Source organism: Camelus dromedarius, chromosome X (genome assembly GCF_036321535.1).
Source record: "Camelus dromedarius isolate mCamDro1 chromosome X, mCamDro1.pat, whole genome shotgun sequence".
Lineage (NCBI taxonomy): Eukaryota > Metazoa > Chordata > Mammalia > Artiodactyla > Camelidae > Camelus > Camelus dromedarius.
Window position 1 is genome coordinate 62,674,636 of NC_087472.1, and position 22,501 is coordinate 62,697,136.

The 22,501-nt window shown below is 34.7% G+C and overlaps 1 protein-coding gene across 2 annotated transcripts in view; it reads left to right on the top strand.

The window, feature by feature from the left end:
* OPHN1 (oligophrenin 1) overlaps positions 1-22,501 on the top strand; it is a 583,720-nt gene that overhangs the window by 314,813 nt on the left and 246,406 nt on the right. For both annotated transcript variants that reach the window (XM_031446485.2, XM_064483080.1), the window contains exons 7-8: positions 19,157-19,267; positions 21,835-21,939. In XM_031446485.2, coding sequence (XP_031302345.1) covers positions 19,157-19,267; positions 21,835-21,939 — 216 coding nt within the window. The remainder of the gene's footprint in view (positions 1-19,156; positions 19,268-21,834; positions 21,940-22,501) is intronic.

The window sequence follows — 22,501 nt, forward strand, 5'->3', positions numbered from 1 at the left end:
ACATCCATCGACCCACTCAGCCAACCAGAGCACCTGCAGAACTCTGACAGAACATTGTCCTCTTCCAAAGACAGAGATGCCAAAAATCTGATAGGAGAAAAGGAAAAAAGAAAGAAGAAAAGGCAAAACAGTGCGGGATGGGTCCCATGGGGAGGGAGCAGCAAAGAAGGACTGGCACTTATACGCTGGGTCTCCCCTCTCCATCCTAGAAGCCAGTGGGACAGAGGGGAAAACTCCGAGGCTCAGATCTGTACAGAGCAGCCCTTGACCGACAGAACTAAGTTAAACAGGCACAGAGGGTTGCCGTGACACCCAGACTGACACGCAGGCCAGCAGCTGAGGGCTGGACCAGGCTGCCTGAGCTGAGCGGAGGACAGGAACAGCTGCACTGAGGCAGCCCTGGGTGACTGCAGGTAGCTGTGCGCCATTGGTGTGGGTGCACAGGGCAGAACAACCTGGGCCCTCCATAAAACAACATGGCTGATGTACCCTGGGGGGAAGGGTGCATACCCCATCTCTGAAAACCCGCAGAAAGTTTTTGGGTGAAGAGAAGCAGGGCTCAGGCACAGCTGACATAGCCTCCTGGGCTAAGCACCCAGGCGGGGTCAGGGGTGGGGGGCAAAACCTGCATCCCCACCTAAAGACTTAGCAGCCTCAAAGGCCAGATGGAGACATGTCTACACCCTGAGGCAGATAGGATCCTTCCGTCCTGATCTGTCAGAGAACTTCCTCCCCTAGGACAAACAAGGAGCTGGGTTTTGGCCCAGAGCAGGGATGGGGCTGTTTCTTGGTCTTCCCCAAGCCCGCCTACGGAGCGCGCAGTGGCACAGAGTTGCGGAGCGACCAGTGCCAGGAGAAGGCAGGCGGCCCTCTGCCTTTCCGCCAGGAACACAGCCCCTGACCAAGGTGCTGGGAGGGGACGTGACCTGCCCTCCTACCTGGCCAGTCTGCAACATCTGACTGCAAAATCCGGAGGGGCAGTGACCCGCCCACCCACAGCAAAGGAGAGCTGCACCTGACCCAGTGTTGGGAGGGGATGCGTTCTGCTTGCCGACAGGCACTGGGAGCAGCACAGATGAACGCACCAATGGAGGGCCCCTGGAAAAAGCAAGCTGAGCTTCCAAAACATGGTGAAGACAGAAAGACTTCACATTAAAAGCACACAGTCTCCAGGAGAACACCCCTCCTTTTTTAAAAAAATCTGTTCTTACCTGTTCTATTTTCTATTACTCCTTCAATTTTTTACTTCTTAAACAATTATATATACTCCCAGTTTTAATCCCTTTTAAGTTTTTAAACAATATTTTTATTATTATTATTTTAAAAAATCCATGTCATTTCATTTTTATTTCTCTTGGTTTTCATGTCCTGTTATTGATTATACGCAGGTTTCAAATGCATTTTTCCCCTCTTTTCTCCTTTTTTAAACGTTTTTAAAAGACGTCTCAACCCGATTGCTATTCTGCTTCAAATTGCTCTTCTATTATTCATTATACACTGTTTTCAAACCTTTTTTTTCCCCTTCTTTTAAATTACCTTTCTCTCTCTATTCTAAGTGTTATTCCTACATAGGCATTAGATAGATAAATAAATAAACTCCTTAAGGGCCACAATAGATAACTGATACTCCATAAACCACAGTGCCAGAGAGATATGAGCAAGATGAAGAAGCAGAGAAACCATCCTCAATTAAAAGAACAAGAGAAATCCCCTGAAAGAATAATCAATGAAATAGACATTGATAGCCTACTAGATCAAGATTTCAAAAAAAGAGTGATCAAAGTACTGAAGGAACTAAAAGCGATAGTGTTTAGAGATACAAAATATGTGAAAAATGAAATTGAAGCTATAAAGAAGTGCCAAGTAGAATTGGTAAACTCACTGACTGAGATGAGAAATGATCTAAAGGCTGTTCAAAGCAGACTAGATAATTTAGAGGAAAGAATTAGAGACCAAGAAGACAGGACAACAGAAAGCACCCAATCAGAACAGCTACAAGATAAACAAATAAAAACAAATGAAAATAGCATAAGGGACCTATGGGATAATATAAAGCATGCCAATCTTTGCATAATAGGGGTCCCAGAAGGTGAAGAAAGAACAAAGGGGATTGAAAAGGCATTGGAAGAAATCATGACTGAAAACTTCCCAAACTTAAAGAGGGAATCAGATATTCAACTACAGGAAGCTCAGGGGTTCCCAAACATGAAGAACCCAAACAGACCCACACCAAGACATAACATAATCAAGATGGACAGGGTCAAGGACAAAGAAATGATCCTAAAGGCAGCAAGAGAATAACAAAGAGTGAGTTACAAGGGAACTCCCATAAGGCTCTGAGCTGATTTCTCTACACAAACACTACAGGCCAGAAGGGAGTGGCAAGATATCAAAGTCCTGAATGGCAAAAAGATGCAGCCTAGGATACTTTATCCAGCAAGGCTATCCTTTAGGATAGAAGGAGACATAAAGAATTTCACAGACAAGAAGAAGCTACAAGAGTTTAGCAACACTAAACCCATGCTAAAAGAAATATTGAAAGGTCTAATCTAAATAGAAAAGCAGCAGTATGCTACAGAAATGAGAAACTCAAAACTGGAAAGGTGATAACTCATGAATTACAAATAAACAAGAAACTGTAAAAGAAGACATCTAAATCATTGGGAGAGGGAGGCAGGAAAATATACGAATTTTCTTCTTTTTTAAATTTTTTTGTTCTCATTAGGATGGGTTTGAGATCATGTTACTATCAGTTTTTTTTTTTTGTTATCAAGATTTTATTCCTGTCAACTAGGTACATAAATATTTTTTAACATTTTTATTGATTTATACTCATTTTACAATGTTGTGTCAAATTCCAGGGTTCAGCACAATTTTTCAGTCATTCATGGACATATACACACTCATTGTCGCATTTTTTTCTCTGTGAGTTATCATAACATTTTGTGTATATTTCCCCGTGATATACAGTGTAATCTTGTTTATCTATTCTACAACTTTCAGAATACAGACTTGTGGTTGCCAGGGGGGTGGAGGGTGGGAAGGGATAGACTGGGATTTTGAAATACTATCAGTTTAATAAAAACAGTTATACTAATGGGCTAATAGACTTACAAAAAAGGGTAACCACAAGACAATAACTTACAAAGGAGTCATAAAAACTAAATAAAATCTGTGATAATACAAAGGAAATTTACCAAACCACAAAAGGAAGAAGAAAGGAACAAAGAGGAAATACCAAATCAACTGCAAAAATAAGTTCAAAATGTCAATAAACACACATCTATCATTAATTACTGTAAATGTTAATGGACTAAATGCTCCAGTCAAAAGATATAGAGTGGCAGACTGGATAAGAAAGCAAGAACCTTCAATATGCTGCATACAAGAGACCCACTTTAGGGAGAAGGACACATATAGATTGAGAGTGAAAGGATGGAAAAGGATATTCCATGCAAATGGGAAATCCAAAAAAGCAGGTGTTGCAATAGTGATTTCAGACAAAACAGACTTTAAAACAAAGGCCATAAAGAAAGATAAAGTAGGACATTTTATAATGATTAAAGGAGTGATACAAGATGAGGATATTACACTTGTTATATATGCACCCAATATAGGAGCACCTAAATACATAAAACAATTACTAACAGAGATAAAGGGGGATAATGATGGGAATACAATCATAGTTGGAGATTTTAAAACCACATTAACATCACTAGACAGATCTTCCAGACAGATAATAAATAAGGCAACAGAGAAATTAAATGATACAATAGAAAATTAGATTTGGTGGATATTTTCAGGGCATTACACCCCCCAAAAACAGGATATACATTCTTTTCAAGTGCACATGGAACATTTTCTAGGATTGATCATGTACTTGGGCACCAAAGAAGCCTCAACAATTTTAAGAAGATACAAGTTATCTCAAGCATCTTTACTGACCACAATGCCATGAAACTAGAAATAAACTACAGAGAAACAAAGGAGAAAAAAAGGAAAGCATGGAATTAAACATTGTGCTATTAAAAAACCAATGGGTCAATGAGGAAATCAAAGCTTAAATTAAACAAATAATTTGAGACAAGTGAAAATGAAAGCACAAGCACACAAAATTTATGGAACACAGGAAAGGCAGTGCTAAGAGGGAAGTTTATAGCGATATAGGCCTTCCTAAAAAAAGAACAATCTCAAATAAATAATTTAACCCACAAGCTGAATGAACTAGAAAAAGAACAAAAATCCCCAGAAGGCAGTAGAAGGAAGGGCATTATAAAGATTAGGGTGGAAAAAAATAAAATACACGTTAAAAGGACAATAGAAAAATCAATCAACCCAAAAACTGGTTTTTTGAAAAAGTAAATAAAATCGACAAACTTCTGGCCAAACTCACAAAGAAGGAAAAAGAGAGAGCAGAAGTTAGCAAAATAAGAAAGGATAATGGAGAAACTACAAGAAATAAAATAGAAATACAAAATGTTATATGAGAATATTATGAAAAACTATATGGAACCAAAGTGGATAACCTAGGGGAGATAGACAAATTTCTGGAAACATAGTGTCCACCAAGACTGAATCAAGAAGAAACTGACCACTTCAACAAACCGATCAGTAGAAATGAAATTGAAATAGCAATACAAAGCCTCCCTACAAATAAAAGTCCAGGACTGGACGGCTTCACCAGGGAATTCTACCAAATATACAAAGAAGAACTCATACCAGTCCTTCTCAAAGTCTTCCAGAAGATTGAAAAGGAGGGAATACTCCCAAACTCATTTTATGAAGCCACCATCACCCTGATACCAAAACCAGGCAAAGACACTACCAAAAAAGAGAATTCTAGGCCAATATCACTGATGAACATAGATGCCAAAATCCTCACCAAAATGTCAGCAAATAGAATCCAACAGCACATAAAAAAGATTATACATCATGACCAAGTGGGATTCATCCCAGGGACACAAGGGTGGTTCAACATACGCAAATCGATCAATGTAATACATCACATCAACAAGAAAAAGGACAAAAACCACATGATCATCTCAATTGATGCAGAAAAAGCATTTGATAATATTCAACACCCACTTATGATAAAAACTCTCACCAAGGTGGGTATAGAGGGAACATACCTCAACATAATAAAAGCTATATATGACAAACCTACAGCCAGCATAGTACTCAATGGTGAAAAATTCAAAAGCTTCCCACTAAAATCTGGGACAAGACAATGCTGCCCACTATCACCACTCCTATTCAACATACTCTTGGAAGTCCTAGCCACAGCAATCAGGCAAGAGAGAGAAATAAAAGGAATCCAAATTGGAAAAGAAGAGGTAAAAGTGTCACTATATGCCGATGACATGTTCCTATATATACAAAGCCCTAAAAGGTCCACAGAAAAACTACTAGAACTGATTGAAGAATTCAGCAAGGTAGCAGGTTACAAGATTAACGTTCAAAAATCAGTGGCATTTCTTTAAACTAATGATGAATCAACAGAAAAAGAAAGTAAAGAAACAATCCCCTTTAAAATAGTACCAAAAGTAATAAAATACCTAGGAATAAATCTAACCAAGGATGTGAAAGAATTATACACAGAAAACTATAAACCACTGATAAAGGAAATTAAAGAAGACTTTAAAAAATGGAAAGATATCCCATGCTCTTGGATTGGAAGAATCAATAGTGTCAAAATGGTCACATTGCCCAAGGCAATCTACAGATTTAATGCAATCCCTATCAAATGACCCAGGACATATTTCACAGAACTAGAACAAATCATAATAAAACTTATATGGAACCGTGAAAGACCTAGAATTGCCAAAGCATTACTGAAGAGAAAGAAAGAGTCTGGGGGAATAACTCTCCCAGACTTCAGACAATACTATAGAGCTGCAGTCATCAAGACAGCATGGTATTGGTACAAAAACAGACATATAGACCAATGGAAAATAATAGAGAGCCCAGAAATGAACCCATAAACTTTTGGTCAACTAATCTTTGACAAAAGAGGCAAGAATATACAATGGAATAAAGACAGTCTCTTCAGCAAATGGTGTTGGGAAAACTGGACAGCAGCATGTAAAACAATGAAGCTAGAACACTCCCTTACACTATACAACAATCAACTCAAAATGGATTAAAGACTTAAACATAAGACAAGATACAATAAACCTCCTAGAGGAAAATATAGGCAAAACATTATCTGACATACATCTCAAAAATTTTCTCCTAGAAAAAATAATAGCGAGAATAAACAAATGGGACCTAATGAAACTTACAAGCTTCTGCACAGCAAAGGAAACCATAAGTAAAACAAAAAGACAACTTATGGAATGGGAAAAAAAATTGCAAATCTCTAAGGAAGGTGTACACATGATCAATAAACACATGCAAAAGTGCTCAATATCTCTAATTATCAGAGAAATGGAAATCAAAACTACAATGAAGTATCACCTCACACCAGTGAGAATGGCCATCATGCAGAAATACACAAATGAAAAATGATGGAGAGGCTGTGGAGAAAGGGGAACCCTCCTTCACTGCTGTAGGGGCTGCAGTATGGTGCAGCCACTGTGGAAAACAGTTTGGAGATTCCTCAAAAGACTTGGAATAGACTTTCCATATGACCCAGGAATCCCACTCCTGGGCATATATCCAGAAGGAACCCTACTTCAGGATGACACCTGCACCCCAATGTTCATAGCAGCATTATTTACAATAGCCAAGACATGGATACAGCCTAAATGTCCATCAACAGATCACTGGATAAAGAAGAAGTGATATATGTATACAATGGAATACTACTCAGCCATAAAAACCGACAACACAATGCCAGTTGCAGCAACATAGGTGCTCCTGGAGAATGTCATTCTAAGTGAAATAAGCCAGAAAGGGAAAGAAAAATACCATATGAGATCGCTCATATGTGGAATCTAATAAACAAACAAACAACGCATAAATACAAAACAGAAATTGTCTCACAGACATAGAATACAAACTTGTGGTTGCCAAGGGGGTGGGGGGGTGGGAAGAGATACACTGGGATATCAAAATTATTGAATAGAGAAACAAGATTATACTGTATAGCACAGGGAAATATATACAAAATCTGATGGTAGCTCACAGAGAAAAAAATGACAATGATTATATATACGTTCTTGTATAACTGAAAAATTGTGCTCTACACTGGAATTTGACACAACATTGTAAAATGAGTATAAATCAATAAAAAATGGTTTAAAAAAAAAGTGATCACCAAATCCAGGGTCACCTAAATTTTTTCTTAGGTTATTTTCTAAGGTTTTTATAGCTTTGCATTTTACATTTATGTCTATGATACATTTTGAGTCAATTATCATGCATGGTATAAGGCCTGTCTCTAGAATTTTTTTTTTTTTGATGAGGATGTACAGTTGTTTCAGCATCACTTACTGCAAAGACTATCATATCTCTATTGAATTACTTCCAATCTTTTGTCAAAGATCAGTTAAATATGTTTATATGTATCTATTTTAGGCTTACTATTCTTTTCCATTGATCTATTGGTCTTTTGTTTCACTAATACCACACTGTTTTGATTAGTATAGCTTTACAGTAATTTTGAAGTCAATACTTGAGTATAAGATAGTTTAAATTCTTTGATTTATTTATCTCTCTGAGTGTTGTGTTGGCTATTCTGGATTTTTTTTTTTTGCCTGTCCAGATATGCTTTATTACTTTGTTGATATCTATAAGATAGCATGAATTTTGAATTTAATTGCATTAACTTTTTAGATCAAGTTGTGTAGAACTGACATGTTGATAATATTGTGTTATTTTCCATATATGTGGAATATCACTGCATTTATTTAGATCTTTCATGCAGTTTGTTAGTGTTTTATGGTTTTCATCAATATATCTTGTATATTTCTGGTATTGTCCAAGTTTTCTACATTGAGCTACTATTGTATTTATACTGCAGAAATTCCACCTTATTATCTTCACAAAAATACAGTTACTATAGAGTCAAAATTATATATCTTGTATTTTATTAATTTATACCTGTTTCAATTTTTCTTCTAATATAAATGGTGTTGTGTTTTTCATTTTCCAAATCTTCATATTTAGCATATAAGAAAACAACTCACTTTTTTATATTAATCTTGTATCTTGAAATTGTGCTATAGTTGCTTATTTATTCCAGGCAATCTTTGTTAATTCTTAGGAGTTTTTACATACACAGTTGTTTCATGTTTAAAAGAAAAGTCATGTTCATTTCTTCTTTCCCAGTGTATATACTTTTTATTTCATTTTCTTGTCTTATTGCAATAGCTTGGAATTCCAGTATGATTTGAATAAGACTTGTTTCTAATCTTAGAGGGAAAGCATCCAGTGTCTCACAATTAAGTATGAAGTTAGCTGTAGGGTTTTGCAGATGCTCTTTTTCAAGTTGAGGAAGTTCCCTTATATTACTAGTTTGCTGAGAGTTTTTATTGTTAGTGGATGAGTGTTGGGTTTTGTCGGATGCTTTTCCTACATCTGTTTGAATGATCATATAATTTTCTTCTTTATTTCTGTTTTTAAATTTTATGGCTTTTGTTTTAATAAAGTCTAGACTCTTCTTAGTGTTGTAGGCAAGAATAAACAGAGCCTTCTTTCCAGCTACTTCCAGATTCACTGAACTCCTGGTGAGTTGTGACTCCAACTGATGGCCTGACTGTGCTGGTTTCTGAGATTTCTACCAGCTCTGATGACCTGGGTGGGGTTTTCCAGGGTTTTTTTTTTTTTTTTTTTTTTAATTGAAGTATAGTTGCCATACTGTTTCTTAACTTCTTGATATTATCAATTATATCTATTGATTTTTAAATGTTGAAGCAGCCTTGAATTCCTGGAATAATTTCCATATTGTCCTGGTCTCTAATTATTTTATATCATGCTAGGTTTGGTTTGCTAATATTTTGTTGAGAATATTTGCTTCTATGATCTTGATAAAGGATGATCTGTCCTTCTGTTTTGTCTTTGTCTGGTTTCAATATCAAGGTAATTTTGGCCTCAGGTAATTATTTAGAAAATATTTGATCTGCTTCTATTTTCTGGAAGAGAGTGTAGAATTTTCTGTCATTTCTTCATTGTAATATCTAGTAGGATTAACCAGTTAACCCAGCTGGACCTAGTATTTTGTTTTTTGGAAGGCTAATGATTATTGATTCCGTTCTTAAGCACTGTTTTCACTTCATCCCACAAATATTAAGTTGTATTTTCATTTTAATTTAGTTCAAAATACTTTTTATTTTTTGTTAAGTATTCCTCTTTGAACCATATATAATTTAGAAATGTGCTGCTTAATCTCCTAGTATTTTTTTTTTGGTTCCATCTATTTTTTTTTTATTCCTAGTACAATTTAATTGCTGTCTGAGGGTATGCATTGTATGATCTTTATTCTTTTAAGATTGTTCAGGTGTATTGTATGTCCCAGAATGTGATTAGTGATTGTTTCATGTCAGCTTGAAAATAAGCTGTTATTGGATGAAGTGTTCTATGGAAGTTGATTAGATCCTGTTGATTGATGGTAGTGTTCAGTTCAATTTGTCTTCACAGGCATATCTCAGAGATATTGGAGCTTTGGTTCCAGACTACTGCAATAAATTAAATATTGTACTATAATAAGTCACATGAGTTTTTTGGTGTCCCAATGCATATAAAAGTTATGTTTACATTATACTGTAGTCTATTGAGTGAACAATAACATTGTGTCTAAAAAAATTTACATGCCTTAATTTAAAAGTATTTTTTTGGTAAAAAGTGCTAACCATCATCAGAAAATGCAGGGCTAACACAAACCTTCAATTTGTAAAAAACAGAACAAAACAAAACAAAACAAACAAAAAACAATATCTGCAAAATGCAGTAAAGTGAAGCACTATAAAATGAGGTATGCCAGAACTGATTTTCTACCTCTTGTATCTGTTTATTACTGTTAGAGGAATGTTGAAGTCTCAAAATCTTAATAGTGGACACATCTATTTCTCACTGCAGTTCTAACAGATTTTGAGTCAGGTGTTTTGATGGTTTGTTATACACAATAAGGACTGTTATATATTCTTGAAGAATTGACCTATTTATTATCATGTTATACCCTTCTTTTTTCCCTGACAGTTTTCTTTACTCTGAAAATTTTTTTTCTGAAATTAATAATAGTTTATCCGCCTTTCCTTTGATTTTTCTTTGTCATGGAATATTTCTTTATACCTTTACTTTAAAAAATGTCTAAAAGTTTTAAATTATTATTTTAAAATATTTTAATTGAAGTATAGTTGATTTAAAATATTATATTAGTTTCTGCTGTACAACATAGTGATTAACATTTTTTAGTTATATTCCATTTAAAGTCATTACAAAATAATTGCTATAGTTCTTTGTGATGTACAATATATCCTTGTTTGTTATCTATTTTATATATAGAAGTTTGTGTCTCTTAATCCCACATCCCTATTTCACATTTCCCCACCCTTTTCCTGCTTTCCACTGGTAACCTCGTTTGTTCTCTATGTCTGTGAGACTTAGTTTCTGCTTTGTAATATAGATTCATTTATTTTTTAGATTTCACATATAAGTGATACAGTATTTGTCTTTCTCTGACCTATTTCACTAAGCAAAGCACTGTCTACATCCATCCATGTTACTGCTAATGCCAGAATTTCATTTTTCATGTCTGTAATCTTCCATCGTACATATGTACAACATGTTTTTAATCATTCTTCTGTTGATGGGTACTTAGATTGCTTCCATATCTTGGCTGTTATAAATAATGCTGCTGTCAACTTTGGGGCACATGCATCTTTTCAAGTTAGTTTTTGTTTCCTTTGAATATATACCCAGCATTGGAATTGCTGGATCATAAGAAAGTTTTATTTTTTGTTTTTGAAGGAACCTCCATATTGTTTTCCACAGTGGCTGCAACACTTTACAGTCCCATCATCAGTGCATCAGTGTATGAGGGTTCCCTTTTCTCCACATCCTTGCCAATGTTTGTTATTTGTGTTACTTTTGATGATAGCCATTCTGACAGGTGTGAGGTGATGTTTTATTGTTGTTTTGATTTGTATTCCTCTGATGATTAATGATGTTGAGCATTTTTTCATATGCCTATTGGTCATTTGTATATCTTCTTTGGAAAAATGACTGTTCAGATCTTCAGCCCATTTTTAAATTGGGTTCTTTTTTTCTTTGATATTTAATTGTATTTATATATTTTAGATATTAACCTCATCAGTTACATCATTTGCAAATATTCTCTTCATGTAAATAAATTGTCTTTTCATTTTGTGGATGGTTCCCTTTGCTGTGCAAAAGCTTTTAAATTTAATTATGTCCTATTTGTTTATTTTTGCTTTATTTCTCTGCATTAGGAGATAGATCCAAAAAAACTATTACTGTAAGTTATGTCAGAGTTGTCTGTGTAGGTTTTTCTCTAAGAGTTTTGTGATTTCTCATCTTACATTTAGATGTTTTATCCATTTTGAATTTATTTTTGTATTGCTGTTAGGGAATGTTCTAATTTTATTCTTTTACTTAGAGCTGTCCAGTTTTTTTTTTTTCCATCACCACTTATTGAAGAGACTGTTTATATGCCATTGTATATTCTTGCATACTTTTCATAGATTAATTGAATTTAGGTGTGTGGATCCATTTCTGGGATATGTTTTATGTTCCACTGATATATGTGTCTGTTTTTGTGCCAGTACCATGCTGTTTTGATTACTGTAGCTTTGTAGTATAGTCTGAGGTCAGGGAAGGTGATACTTCCAGGTCTGTTCTTTTTTCACAAGATTGGTTTGGCAATTTGGGGTCTTTTGTCATTCTATATACATTTTAAGATTATTTGTTCTAATTTTTTTTTTTTTAAGTTCATGGGTATTTTGATAGGGATCCCATTAAATTTGTAGATTGTTTGGGGCAGTATGAATATTTTAACAATATTATTTCTTCCAATCCAATCCAAGAACATGGGATATCTTTCCATTTCTTTTTATCATTTTCAAATTCTTTCACCAATGTCTTATAGTTTTATAGTTTTCACCTCCTTGATTAAGTTTATTCCTAAGTATTTCATTCTTTTTGATGTGATTGTAAATATGATCGTTTTCTTAATTTCTCTCTCTGTGTACAGAACAGCAACAAATTTCTGTATATTAATCTTGTATGTTGGAACCTTGCAGAATGAATTACTTCTAATCATTTTTGGTTGTGTACTTTAGGGTTTTCTATATATAATATCATGTCATGTGCAAATAATGACAGTTTTATTTTTCACATCCAATTTGGATGCCTTTTATTTCTTTTCCTTGTCTGATTACTGTGGCTAAGACTTTCATTTTTATGTTAAATAGAAGCAGCGAGAGTGGGTGTCCTTGTTTTGTTCCTGATTTTAGTGGAAAACCTTTCAACTTTTCACCATTGAGTATGATGTTAGCTGTGGGCTTGTCATAAGTGGCCTTTATTATGTTGAGATATGTCTCCTCCAAACCAACGTTGATGAGAGATTTTATCCTGAATGGATGTTAAATTTTGTCAAATGCCTTTTCTGCGTCTATTGAGATGATCATGTAATTGTTATTCTTTTATTAATGTGATATATCTCGTTGATTCATTTGCAAATACTGAACCATTCTTGCATCCGTGGAATAATTCCCACTTGATGATGGTGTATGATCAATTTTATATATTGGTGAATTTGATTTGCTAATATTTGATGATGAATATTTTTGCATCTATATTCATCAGAGATATTGGTCTGTAATCATCTTTTTAAAATAGTATCTTTGTCTGGTTTTGGTATCAGGTTAATGATGGCTTCGTAGAATGACTTTGGGAGTGGTTCCTCCTCTATAATCTTTTGGAATTGTTTGAAAAGGATAGGTATAATTTCTTCTTTGTATGTTTGGTAGAATTCCCCAATGAAGCCTTCCAGTCCTGGACTTTTATGCTTGCAGGGAGATTTTTATTTTAATTACAGATTCTGTTTCATTTCTAGTCATCAATCTGCTGAAATTATCTGTTTCTTTATGACTGTTTTGGCAGGCTGTATGTTTCTAGAAACTTGTCCATTTCTTCTAGGTGGCCCAATTTGTTGGCATTTAACTATTCATAGTATTCTCTTATGACTTATTATATCTCTGTGATGTCAGTTGTTATTTCTCCTCTTTCATTTCTTATTTTGTTTGTTTGGGTTCTCTCGCTTTTCTTCTTTTTGAGCCTGACTAAAAGTTTATCAATTTTGTTTACCTTTTCAAAGAATCAGTTCTTGGTTTCATTGACCTTTCTATTGTTTCTTTGGTCTCTATTTTATTTATCTCCTCTCTGATCATTATTATTTCTTTACTTTCTGCTGAATTTGGGCTTTGTTTGTTCTTTTTCTAATTACTTTTGATGGAGAATTAGATTGCTTATTTACATTTTTCTTGTTTCTTGAGGTAGGCCTGTACCACTGTAAACTTCCCTCTTAAAACTGCTTTTGCTGCATCCAGTAGATTTTGGTAAGCTGTGTTTCCATTTTCATTTGTCTCAAGTTATTTTCTGATTTCCTCTTTGATTTGTTCATTGACCCATTGGTTTTTAAGTTGCATGTTGTTTCGTATCTACATGTTCTTCCCATTTTTCTTCTTTTAATTGATTACTAGTTTTATACTACTTTGGGCAGAAAAGGTGGTTGATATAATTTCTTGTATTTATTGAGACTCACTCTATGCCCTAGCACGTTATTGTATGGAATGTCCTGTGGATATTTATTAAGTATAACTGGTCAATTATCTCATTGAAGACCACTGTTGTCTTATTGATTTTCTGTCTAGATGGTCTGTCCATTGATGTAAGTGTGATCCCCTACTATTATTGTATTGCCATCAGTTTTTTCTTTATCCTTATTTATATTTGCTTTGTATATTTGGATGCGCCTGCATTGGGTATATATATGTTAGTATGTGTAATATATTCTTTTTGTATTGATCCATTTATCATTACATAAATCTCTTGTTTTTCTTTTGTTTTAGATTTTGTTTTAAATTTATTTTGTCTGATAGGAGTATTCCTATCCCCGCTTTCTTATGTTTTACATTTGTAAGAAATACCTTTTCCATCCCTTTGCTTTCAGTCTGTGTGTTTTGAAGTTAGTTCTGAAGTGAATTTCTTGTAACCAATTTATAGATGGGACTTGGTTTTTAAACCCAGTCAGCCACCCTATATCTTTAATTGGAGAATTTTGTCCATAGACATTTAAAGTACTAATTAATAGGTCTATACTTCTGTAATTTTATTACATGTTTTATGGTTGTTTTTGTAGTTCTTCCTTGTTTTTTTTTTTCTTTTTCTTTTAGTTTTCTGCCTTGTAGTTTGATTTTTTTTTTTTTTTTTTTTTAGTGGTATGCTTGTGTTCCTTTCTCTCTTTTTTGTGTGTATCTTTGTAAGTTTTTGATTTGTGGTTACGGGGGGGTTCATATATGTTGACTTATAACTCTATTTGTTTTTAACAGGTAGTCTTTTAAGTTGAAAAACTTTCTGAAAAAAATCTACATTTTTTACTCTCTTTTCCCACACTTTGTATTTTTGATGTTGTATTTTACATCTTCATGTTTTTCCCTTTATTGATTATTGTATACTTGATTTTACAATTTGTTGTCTTTTAAATTTTGTATTTAAGTTATTGATCGTCAGCTTTTACTATTACTTGCTTTTACTAAGATATTTTTTCCTTTCCTATAGATACTTACCTCTTGTTATAGCCTTTTCTTTTCGACTTAGAGAAGACCATTTGCCATTTTCTTTAAGGTTGGTTTTATATTCATGAACTCTTACTTTTTTGCTTGTTTGAGAAGGCTTTTTTTTAAATTTCTCCTTAATTCTAAATGATATTCTTCCTGAGTAGCATATCCCAGGTTGCAGGTTTTCCCCTTTCATCACTTTAAATACACAATGACACTCCCTTCTGGACTGTAAAATTTCTGCAGAAAAATCAACTGATGGTCTTATGGAGGTTCCCTTTTATATGAATCTTTGTTTTTCTCTTGTTGCCTTTAGAATTTCTATTTATCTTTAACTTTTGCCATGTTAATTACAGTATATCTTTTTGTGGGTCTCTTTTGGTTCATCTTTTTTGGGACTCTGTTCTTCTTGTACCTGGATTTCTGCTTCCTTGTTTAGGGTTGGGAAATTTTCAGCCATAATTCCATTAAATATATTTTCGGCCCCATTCTCTCTCTCTTTTCTTTCTGGGGCCCCTATTATGTGAACATTTATATGCTTTAATGTATCCCAAATATCTTAAACTTTTCTATTTTGAAAAAAAATCATTTTTCTTTTTGCTATTAGGATTGGGTGATTTTCATTATTGTACCTTACAGAACACTTACATATTCTTTTGTATCACTTAGTATTTTGTTCATTCCTTCTAGTGTTTTCTTTTTTTAATTTCAGCTATTGCATTCTACAGTTCTGATTCTTTTTTATATTGTCTTGTCCTTTGTTAAAATTCTCACTCTGTTCATCCATTATTTTCCCCAATTTAGTTAACATTCTTATTACTAATGCTTTGAATTCTTTATCTGGTAAATTGTTTATTTCTCTTTCATTAGTTGTTTGTTTATTCAGGGCTTTTTAATTTTTTTCTTGCTCTTTCAATTTAGAGGAAAATCCTCTATCTGTCATTTTGATTATCTTTCTCTGTCTCTATGAAATTAGGCAATAATTTATTTATGCCGGTTCTGAAGTGTGTTCTTAAGTGGGAGCATCTGTGTATGTGCTGAGTGGCTTTGTTTGGAGCTGGATTTGTAATGAACACTAGTCATGTTTTTCTTCCTAGTGTGCTGGCAACTATCATCTTGGTAGAAGGTGGGGCTGGAGATGGAGGGGTTAGAGTCGGTGCCAGGTGTGAGGCATGCTTTCCCCTCTGCTCCGTGCCTGTTACCACCCCATCAGAACCATGGTCAGGTCCCAGGTTGATGAAGCAGAGGCCCTGAGGGCTGGGTCTGAGTTTGTTCAGTTCCAGTTCCCTTTAATTGTGTGCTCTTCCCCCTCTCAGCGTCAGCACTCTCAGCCCCAGAGGGGAGCAGTGCTAAAGCAAGAGAGACTGGTGTGTGTATTCGCCATGAGTTGGGCCAATAAGTATGGCAGTATGGCAACTGCCAGAAATCTGGACTGCCTCTGATGTGCTGCCTGTACAGTGGCCAGTAATGACTGCCCCCTCCCTACTCATAAGCTGCTTAGGGTTTGAACCATCTCAGCATGTCATGATCAAGCTTTTCCTTTGGCTGTGGCAGCCATCGATCAAGTATGGAGCTGAAACTTGAGGCAAACAGTGCTGGAGTGTCCACTCGGCTCATGTTGGTATATGTGCAGTGAGACACAGTTTCACTCTGCCCTTTCTGCCCTGCTTCAGGATCAAGCAAGCATTTGCATTCTTTATGAGTTCAATCCAGGTTTTCCATAACCCTAAACCTTCCCACCTGCCCCCTGAACAGCCAAGGGGGCTTGTCTTCACTTTGTTAAACCCCAGGGCTTGGGCACCCAATATATGGCTTGAACCACTCACTCCCCAGGGGGCATCCCCACTCCTGTAATCTCCTTTTTCCTCTATGTACCCTCCCAAGGGCACAGGTCCCAGCCTGATTGCTTCTCTTTCCTTCCTACCCAATTCTGCGTGTATCTCTCTTACAGCCTTGGTTATACAGGAGTTTTGTTTTATTTTGTTTTGTTTTCTGGTAGTCTCCAGTTAGTTTTTATGTGAGAATTGTTTCACATGTAGATGTATTTTTGATGTGTTTGTGTTGGGATGTGAGCTCCACGTCTTCCTACAATGCCATCTTGATTCAGGTCTCTCCATACATTTACTGTTAATCTATCTTTTTGTCTTTTACATTTAAAGTGATGTACTGTATATAACATATAGGTAGCTCTTATTTTTTATGTGCCTTGGCAGTCTGCCTTTTAATTAGTGTGTTTCAAGTGGTTATTGATATAGTTGGATAAAAATCTACCATGTTTGTTACTGTTTTCTATTCATTGCCTTTGTTATTTGTTCCTTTTTTGTCTTCCAGTCTTTTTCTGCATTCTCTTTTTTTAATTGAAAGTTGTATGTGATTCCATTTTCTGTCCTTTCTTAGCATATCAATTATACTCAAAAAATATTTCTTAGTGGTTATCCTAGAGTTTTAAACATGCATTTGCAGTTAAGCCATGTCTACTTTATATTTTAAACTCAACTGTATTTCTATTTTTCTTTCTTTCTTTTTTAATGGAGCTATTAAGGATTCAACCCAGGACCTTGTGCCTGCTAAGCATGCAGCTCTACCACTGAACTATTACCACTCCTCCCCAAGCTATGTCTACTTTAAATAAAATCATTTTGCTTGTAACAGAGTATTTCCAATTTTTCCTTTCAGTCCCTGATAATACTGCTGTCATTCATTTCAATTTTTTATAAGCTTTAGTCACCAAATACATTGTTGCAATTGTTATTTTGGACAAACTCTTATCTGTAAGATCAGCTAAGAAATAAAAAAATATAAGATTCTATTTTACCTTCATTTATTCCTTCTCTAGTGCTCTTCTTTTCTTTATTTTGGTAGACATTTTCCTTCTGTCTGGGGAACTTCTTGTAGAATTTCTTGGGTTCCAAGTCAACTGGCAACAGAATCCTTCAGTTTGTTTGTTTGTTGGAGAAATTCTTTAATTTTTCCTTCATGTTTGAAGGATAACTTCACTGGATACATAATTCAAAGTTCTTGATTTTTAAATTTCAAACCCTTAAATATTTCAGCCTACTCTTATTTTTCATGTTTTTGTTTTTTAAGAGAAATCTTATCTATACTCCTCTTTGGGTAAAGTGTTTTTTTCTCTTGCTTCTTTCAAGATTTTCTCTGGGTCTTTGACTTTCTGCATTTTGAATATGAAATGCCTGCATTTATATATGGTATTTATCCTGCTATTATTCTCTGAGCTTCCTCAATCTGTTGTTTGTATTTGTATTTAATTTTAGAAAATTTTCAATGCACATTACTTTAAATATTTCTATTTCTCTCCTTCATTTCCTTCTGGCATTCCTAGTATGTGTATCTTACACCTTTTGTTATTGTCTAACATTTCTTGAATATTCGACTCCATTTTTAATTCTCTTTTCTCTTTGCATTTCAGTTTCAGAAGTTTCTATTGGCAAATATTCAATTCACTTATTCTTTCTCTTGTCCAGTCTGTTGATGAACCTATTAAAGGCATTTTTAATTTCTGCTAGTGTTTTTGATTTCTATCATTTCCTTTTAATTACTTCTTCAACTGTCATATGTCTGCTTATATTATCCATATGTTCTTGTGTATTGTCCCCTTTTCCATTAGGGCCCTTAAGTGTAATCCCTGGTCCTATAATTCCACTATTCACAGTCTCTGCCTTATTTGAGTTTGATTCTGAGGATGATGCTTTATCTTCAGATTGTGTTTGTTTGTTTGTTTTGTCTTTTTCATGCCTTGTAATATTTCATTGAAACCTGAACATGATATCCTGGGTAAAAGGAACTGAGGGAAATAGACCTTTAATATGAGTTTTTATGCTTGTCTGACAAGGAGTTAGGCTGTGCTTAGTTTGCTATAGATGTTCTTGTCAGAGGCCAAAATTGCCTCTGGTATCTTTGTTTTTTTCTTCCCTACTGTCTTTCAATTTCTTTAGAGATCTAGTGTTAAATAATGTCTGATACTGGCTGTAGTGACAGGCTTCTGCTTCTGGGCTTCCACTCTGGTAAGCTCTGATTTCCCATATTCAACTATCTATACAATATTTGAGGCAATGTTTTTTCCCTCTGACTTCAATTTTCTGTTGATTCTAAGAAGAGTTGTTGATTCTCAACTTTCTGAGATTTTCTTTGTATGAGGATGAGCACAATAATTTCCAAGCTTCTTATTTGTCAGACTAGAAACTGGAAATCTTGCATCAGTCACTTTTTTTAAAAAAAATGTTTTTCTATATGTCACTTTTAATATCGTGGCTTCATGTTCCCTATCTGTAAAATAAAGGGATAAGATCCTGACTTGGTAGCTAAATTCTCCTCTAGCTCTAGCATTTTGTTGAATCTATAAGCACTGACTTGCATGGATGACTATGGCTATATTTGACATTTCTTACCCTTTTCTACAGGCAGACCTCCAGGTGGACAAGGAGAGGCACAATTTCTTCGAGTCTTCCCTTGATTATGTTTATCAAATCCAGGAAGTCCAGGAGTCTAAGAAGTTCAATATTGTAGAGCCAGTAAGTTTTATCTGTTGATGAATGGTCTAAAAATATTTACCAAATGTCATGTAAATGTGAAGAACTTTGGTGATTTTTAAAAATTTTTTTAGTTGATTCAGGGGGTAATTAGGTTTATTTGTTTGTTTGTTTGTTTGTTTTTAGAAGAAGTGCTGGGGGATTAAACCTAGGACCTTGTGCATGCTAAGCATGCTCTCTACCACTGAGCTATACCCTCCCCGCTATGTGAAGAACTTTGATTATAAAATTGTAATCTCAAAAATGTGAAGGACAGTCAATGTTTCATAATGAATGTCAATAAAGTAGACACACAGGCTTGTACTATTCTTGCTCTCTCACTAATATTCTTTGTCACACTCTTCCTCATTTTCCCCTCCACTCATTCCTCCTCCCTTTTCTCTCATTAGCAACTCTTTTATTTCTTTGTTTTCCTCCTCTCCTTCCTCCTGTCCTTTGATTTCTGTCACTTTTCATTTTACCTTGTTTTCCTCCCTTCCTTTCATGCTTTCGTAGTCTCTGAAAGTACCCATTATATCCCAGGTACTGTTCTAAGAACTCATGTCCCTTGTACTCAAAGATTTCTCATTATACTATTTTTCCTCCTATCTTTTGAAAAATTTTCTACTTTAATCTCATTAATTTATTATAAAAGATGATGTGCTTTGATTTGACAACTATGTTGAATTTTAACAACTTTTTTATTATGAAAACAATGCACTCTTATTGCAGATAAGCTAGAAAAAATATATGAAAAACAAAAGAAATACAACAAATCCCTCATGCAGAGATGATCACTTAATATTCTGGCATTTTTCTTCCTAAATTCCCTTTGTATCTATTATACTCCTTTATTTATTATGCATGTGCACTTGTGGATGTCATTGTGTGTACATATGTGTGTAAACATGTATATATATATATTATACATGGGCATGTATATCTGTGTACATGTACATATTTCCTCAAATTTGTATATATCTGCGTATGTATGTGTACAAACAAGTCTTTCTTCATTTATTGAGCTTTTTTTGTGTGCCAGGCACTGTGCTAAACACTGGGTATCCAATAGTGAAAAAGACTCAGCTGCTGTCTTTAAAGAAAACTACACTTTTATGGGTTAGACAAATGGAAAAAAGGATACATATGAATAAAATAAGTGTAAGTTGTGATAAAGGACTAAATCAAAGAACAAGAATGGACTGCTACTTTAGATTGAGTGGTCAAAGAAGACCTCTGAAAGTGTTATGTGAAATGAGATGTAAAGAATGAGAAGATGAGGCAGTGTGAATAGTGGCGAAAGAACATTCCAGGCCTAGAAAAATACCTGTGGAAAGTGTTTAACTTAAGAAAGAATAGTGCACTCAAGGAATGAAAAGATTAGTGCCTTTAGATACTGGTGAGAGAAAAGGAGATTGGCAGGAAATTATATCTGATAGGAAGGCATAGGACCTATAGGCATGGTAAGGGGGTGGGATTTTAGTCTAAGTGTAGTGGAAAAAGTGTTGACGGGTATTAAACACGATATGACATGAGCTGATTTTGCTCTATGGAGAATGGCTTGGAAAAGGGCACCAGTGGAAGCAAGGAAACCAGTTAGGAAGTTATTGCAGTGGTCTAGGCATGGGAAAATGCTGGTTTGGGTTAGAGTGGTGGCAGTAGAGTGAGAGAAACAGGAAGAATGTGTATATGATTGTGTGTGTGGTACATACTCATATGCAGTCATATATGTGTATATATATACACATGCATGTATATTACATAAGTGTATACATAGTTTTTATGCATTTATGTATATATGTGTATATGTATATTTATACACACATATGTATGTGTTTATATGTATATGGTATGTGTGTGCATATTTATATGTGCTCACCTGTTTACTTTCTAAAAAGAATAGGGCAATTTTTACTACTTGCTATTACATTTTACTATTGCCAGCATTGAGCAGTGTTTTTTAACTGTTTATATTTGATAGATGAAAATTGTATTTTCTTTCATTTTTATTTGTGTATATTTGATTTTTAATGGGGTTTGACAGTTTGAACATTTAGAATATATTTTAAAATACATTTTTGATCATTTGTATGTCTTTTTCTGCAACTATGCCCCAAACCCAAAACATTTCTAATTTGAAAATTGGTTCAGACTCCTCAGATGTTTTAGCATGATGACAGTCTTCATTATGGAATAGAATCTTACTCCATTTATTATTTATTGTTTTTTAAATCAGTAAATATTTATTGAGTACCTACTCTGTACCAGTCTTGAGAATATACACAGTCTATTCCATACTCTCCCCATTATGAATGGTTTTATATGCTATTTGAAAAGGATATTAATGAATAAATTTGTTAGTAAATTCTTATTTTTTGGAAGTAAGTGCAGTGTAAATGTTTAACCTCACAAGAGAATAGCTATATGTAGACCTGTTTGTGTTTGCATGACTGCTTTTAACACTATATGGGATAAACACTGTATGGAGTTTCTTTTTTGTACTTCTATATCCTTTATTTGATTAATGAGAAGGTACTGGTGATAAAGTTATTTTTACACATTTTCCCTAGGTCTTGGCCTTTCTTCATAGTCTCTTCATTTCCAACAGCCTGACGGTGGAGCTTACACAGGATTTCCTCCCATATAAACAGCAGCTCCAGCTCAGTTTACAGAATGTGAGTTTGCATGTGGGTTTCTTCACCTGTCTCTGCATCCCAATTGGATTTCAGCCCCAATATTTTGACCTTGGATTTCTAGGTTATTGCATCACGGACAATTTATCAGGACACACTGGTGTGGATCACAAATGCATTAGTAGACTATGATAATGTTCTTACTCTTCCAGTTTCAACTCTTCCCTGTCTTTGGGACTGACTATTGTTCAAACCCACTATTCCACCCACTGACACCTCTATCTATCCAGTATTTATTAAATATCCCTAGTTTGCTACAGCTTTCCCAAATCATAGTCCACCTATGGGCTTGATTAAGCATAGGTCTTATGCTACTTCCCTGCTGGTTATTTAAGACTCTCTCACTGTAGGTCTTATTACCATGAATGCCTATTTCTCCCCCTTCCTTTTCTCACTACTTTTCTCACTACATTACTAGGGTTAAATAAATTATTTTTAAAGGTTTTCTCCACCCTCTCTCCCATGCTGTTACTTATAGGTAGTCATAGGCACAACCTTCCCTTCCTTGTCAATATATTATTTTCCTCGCTTATTTCTTTAACCC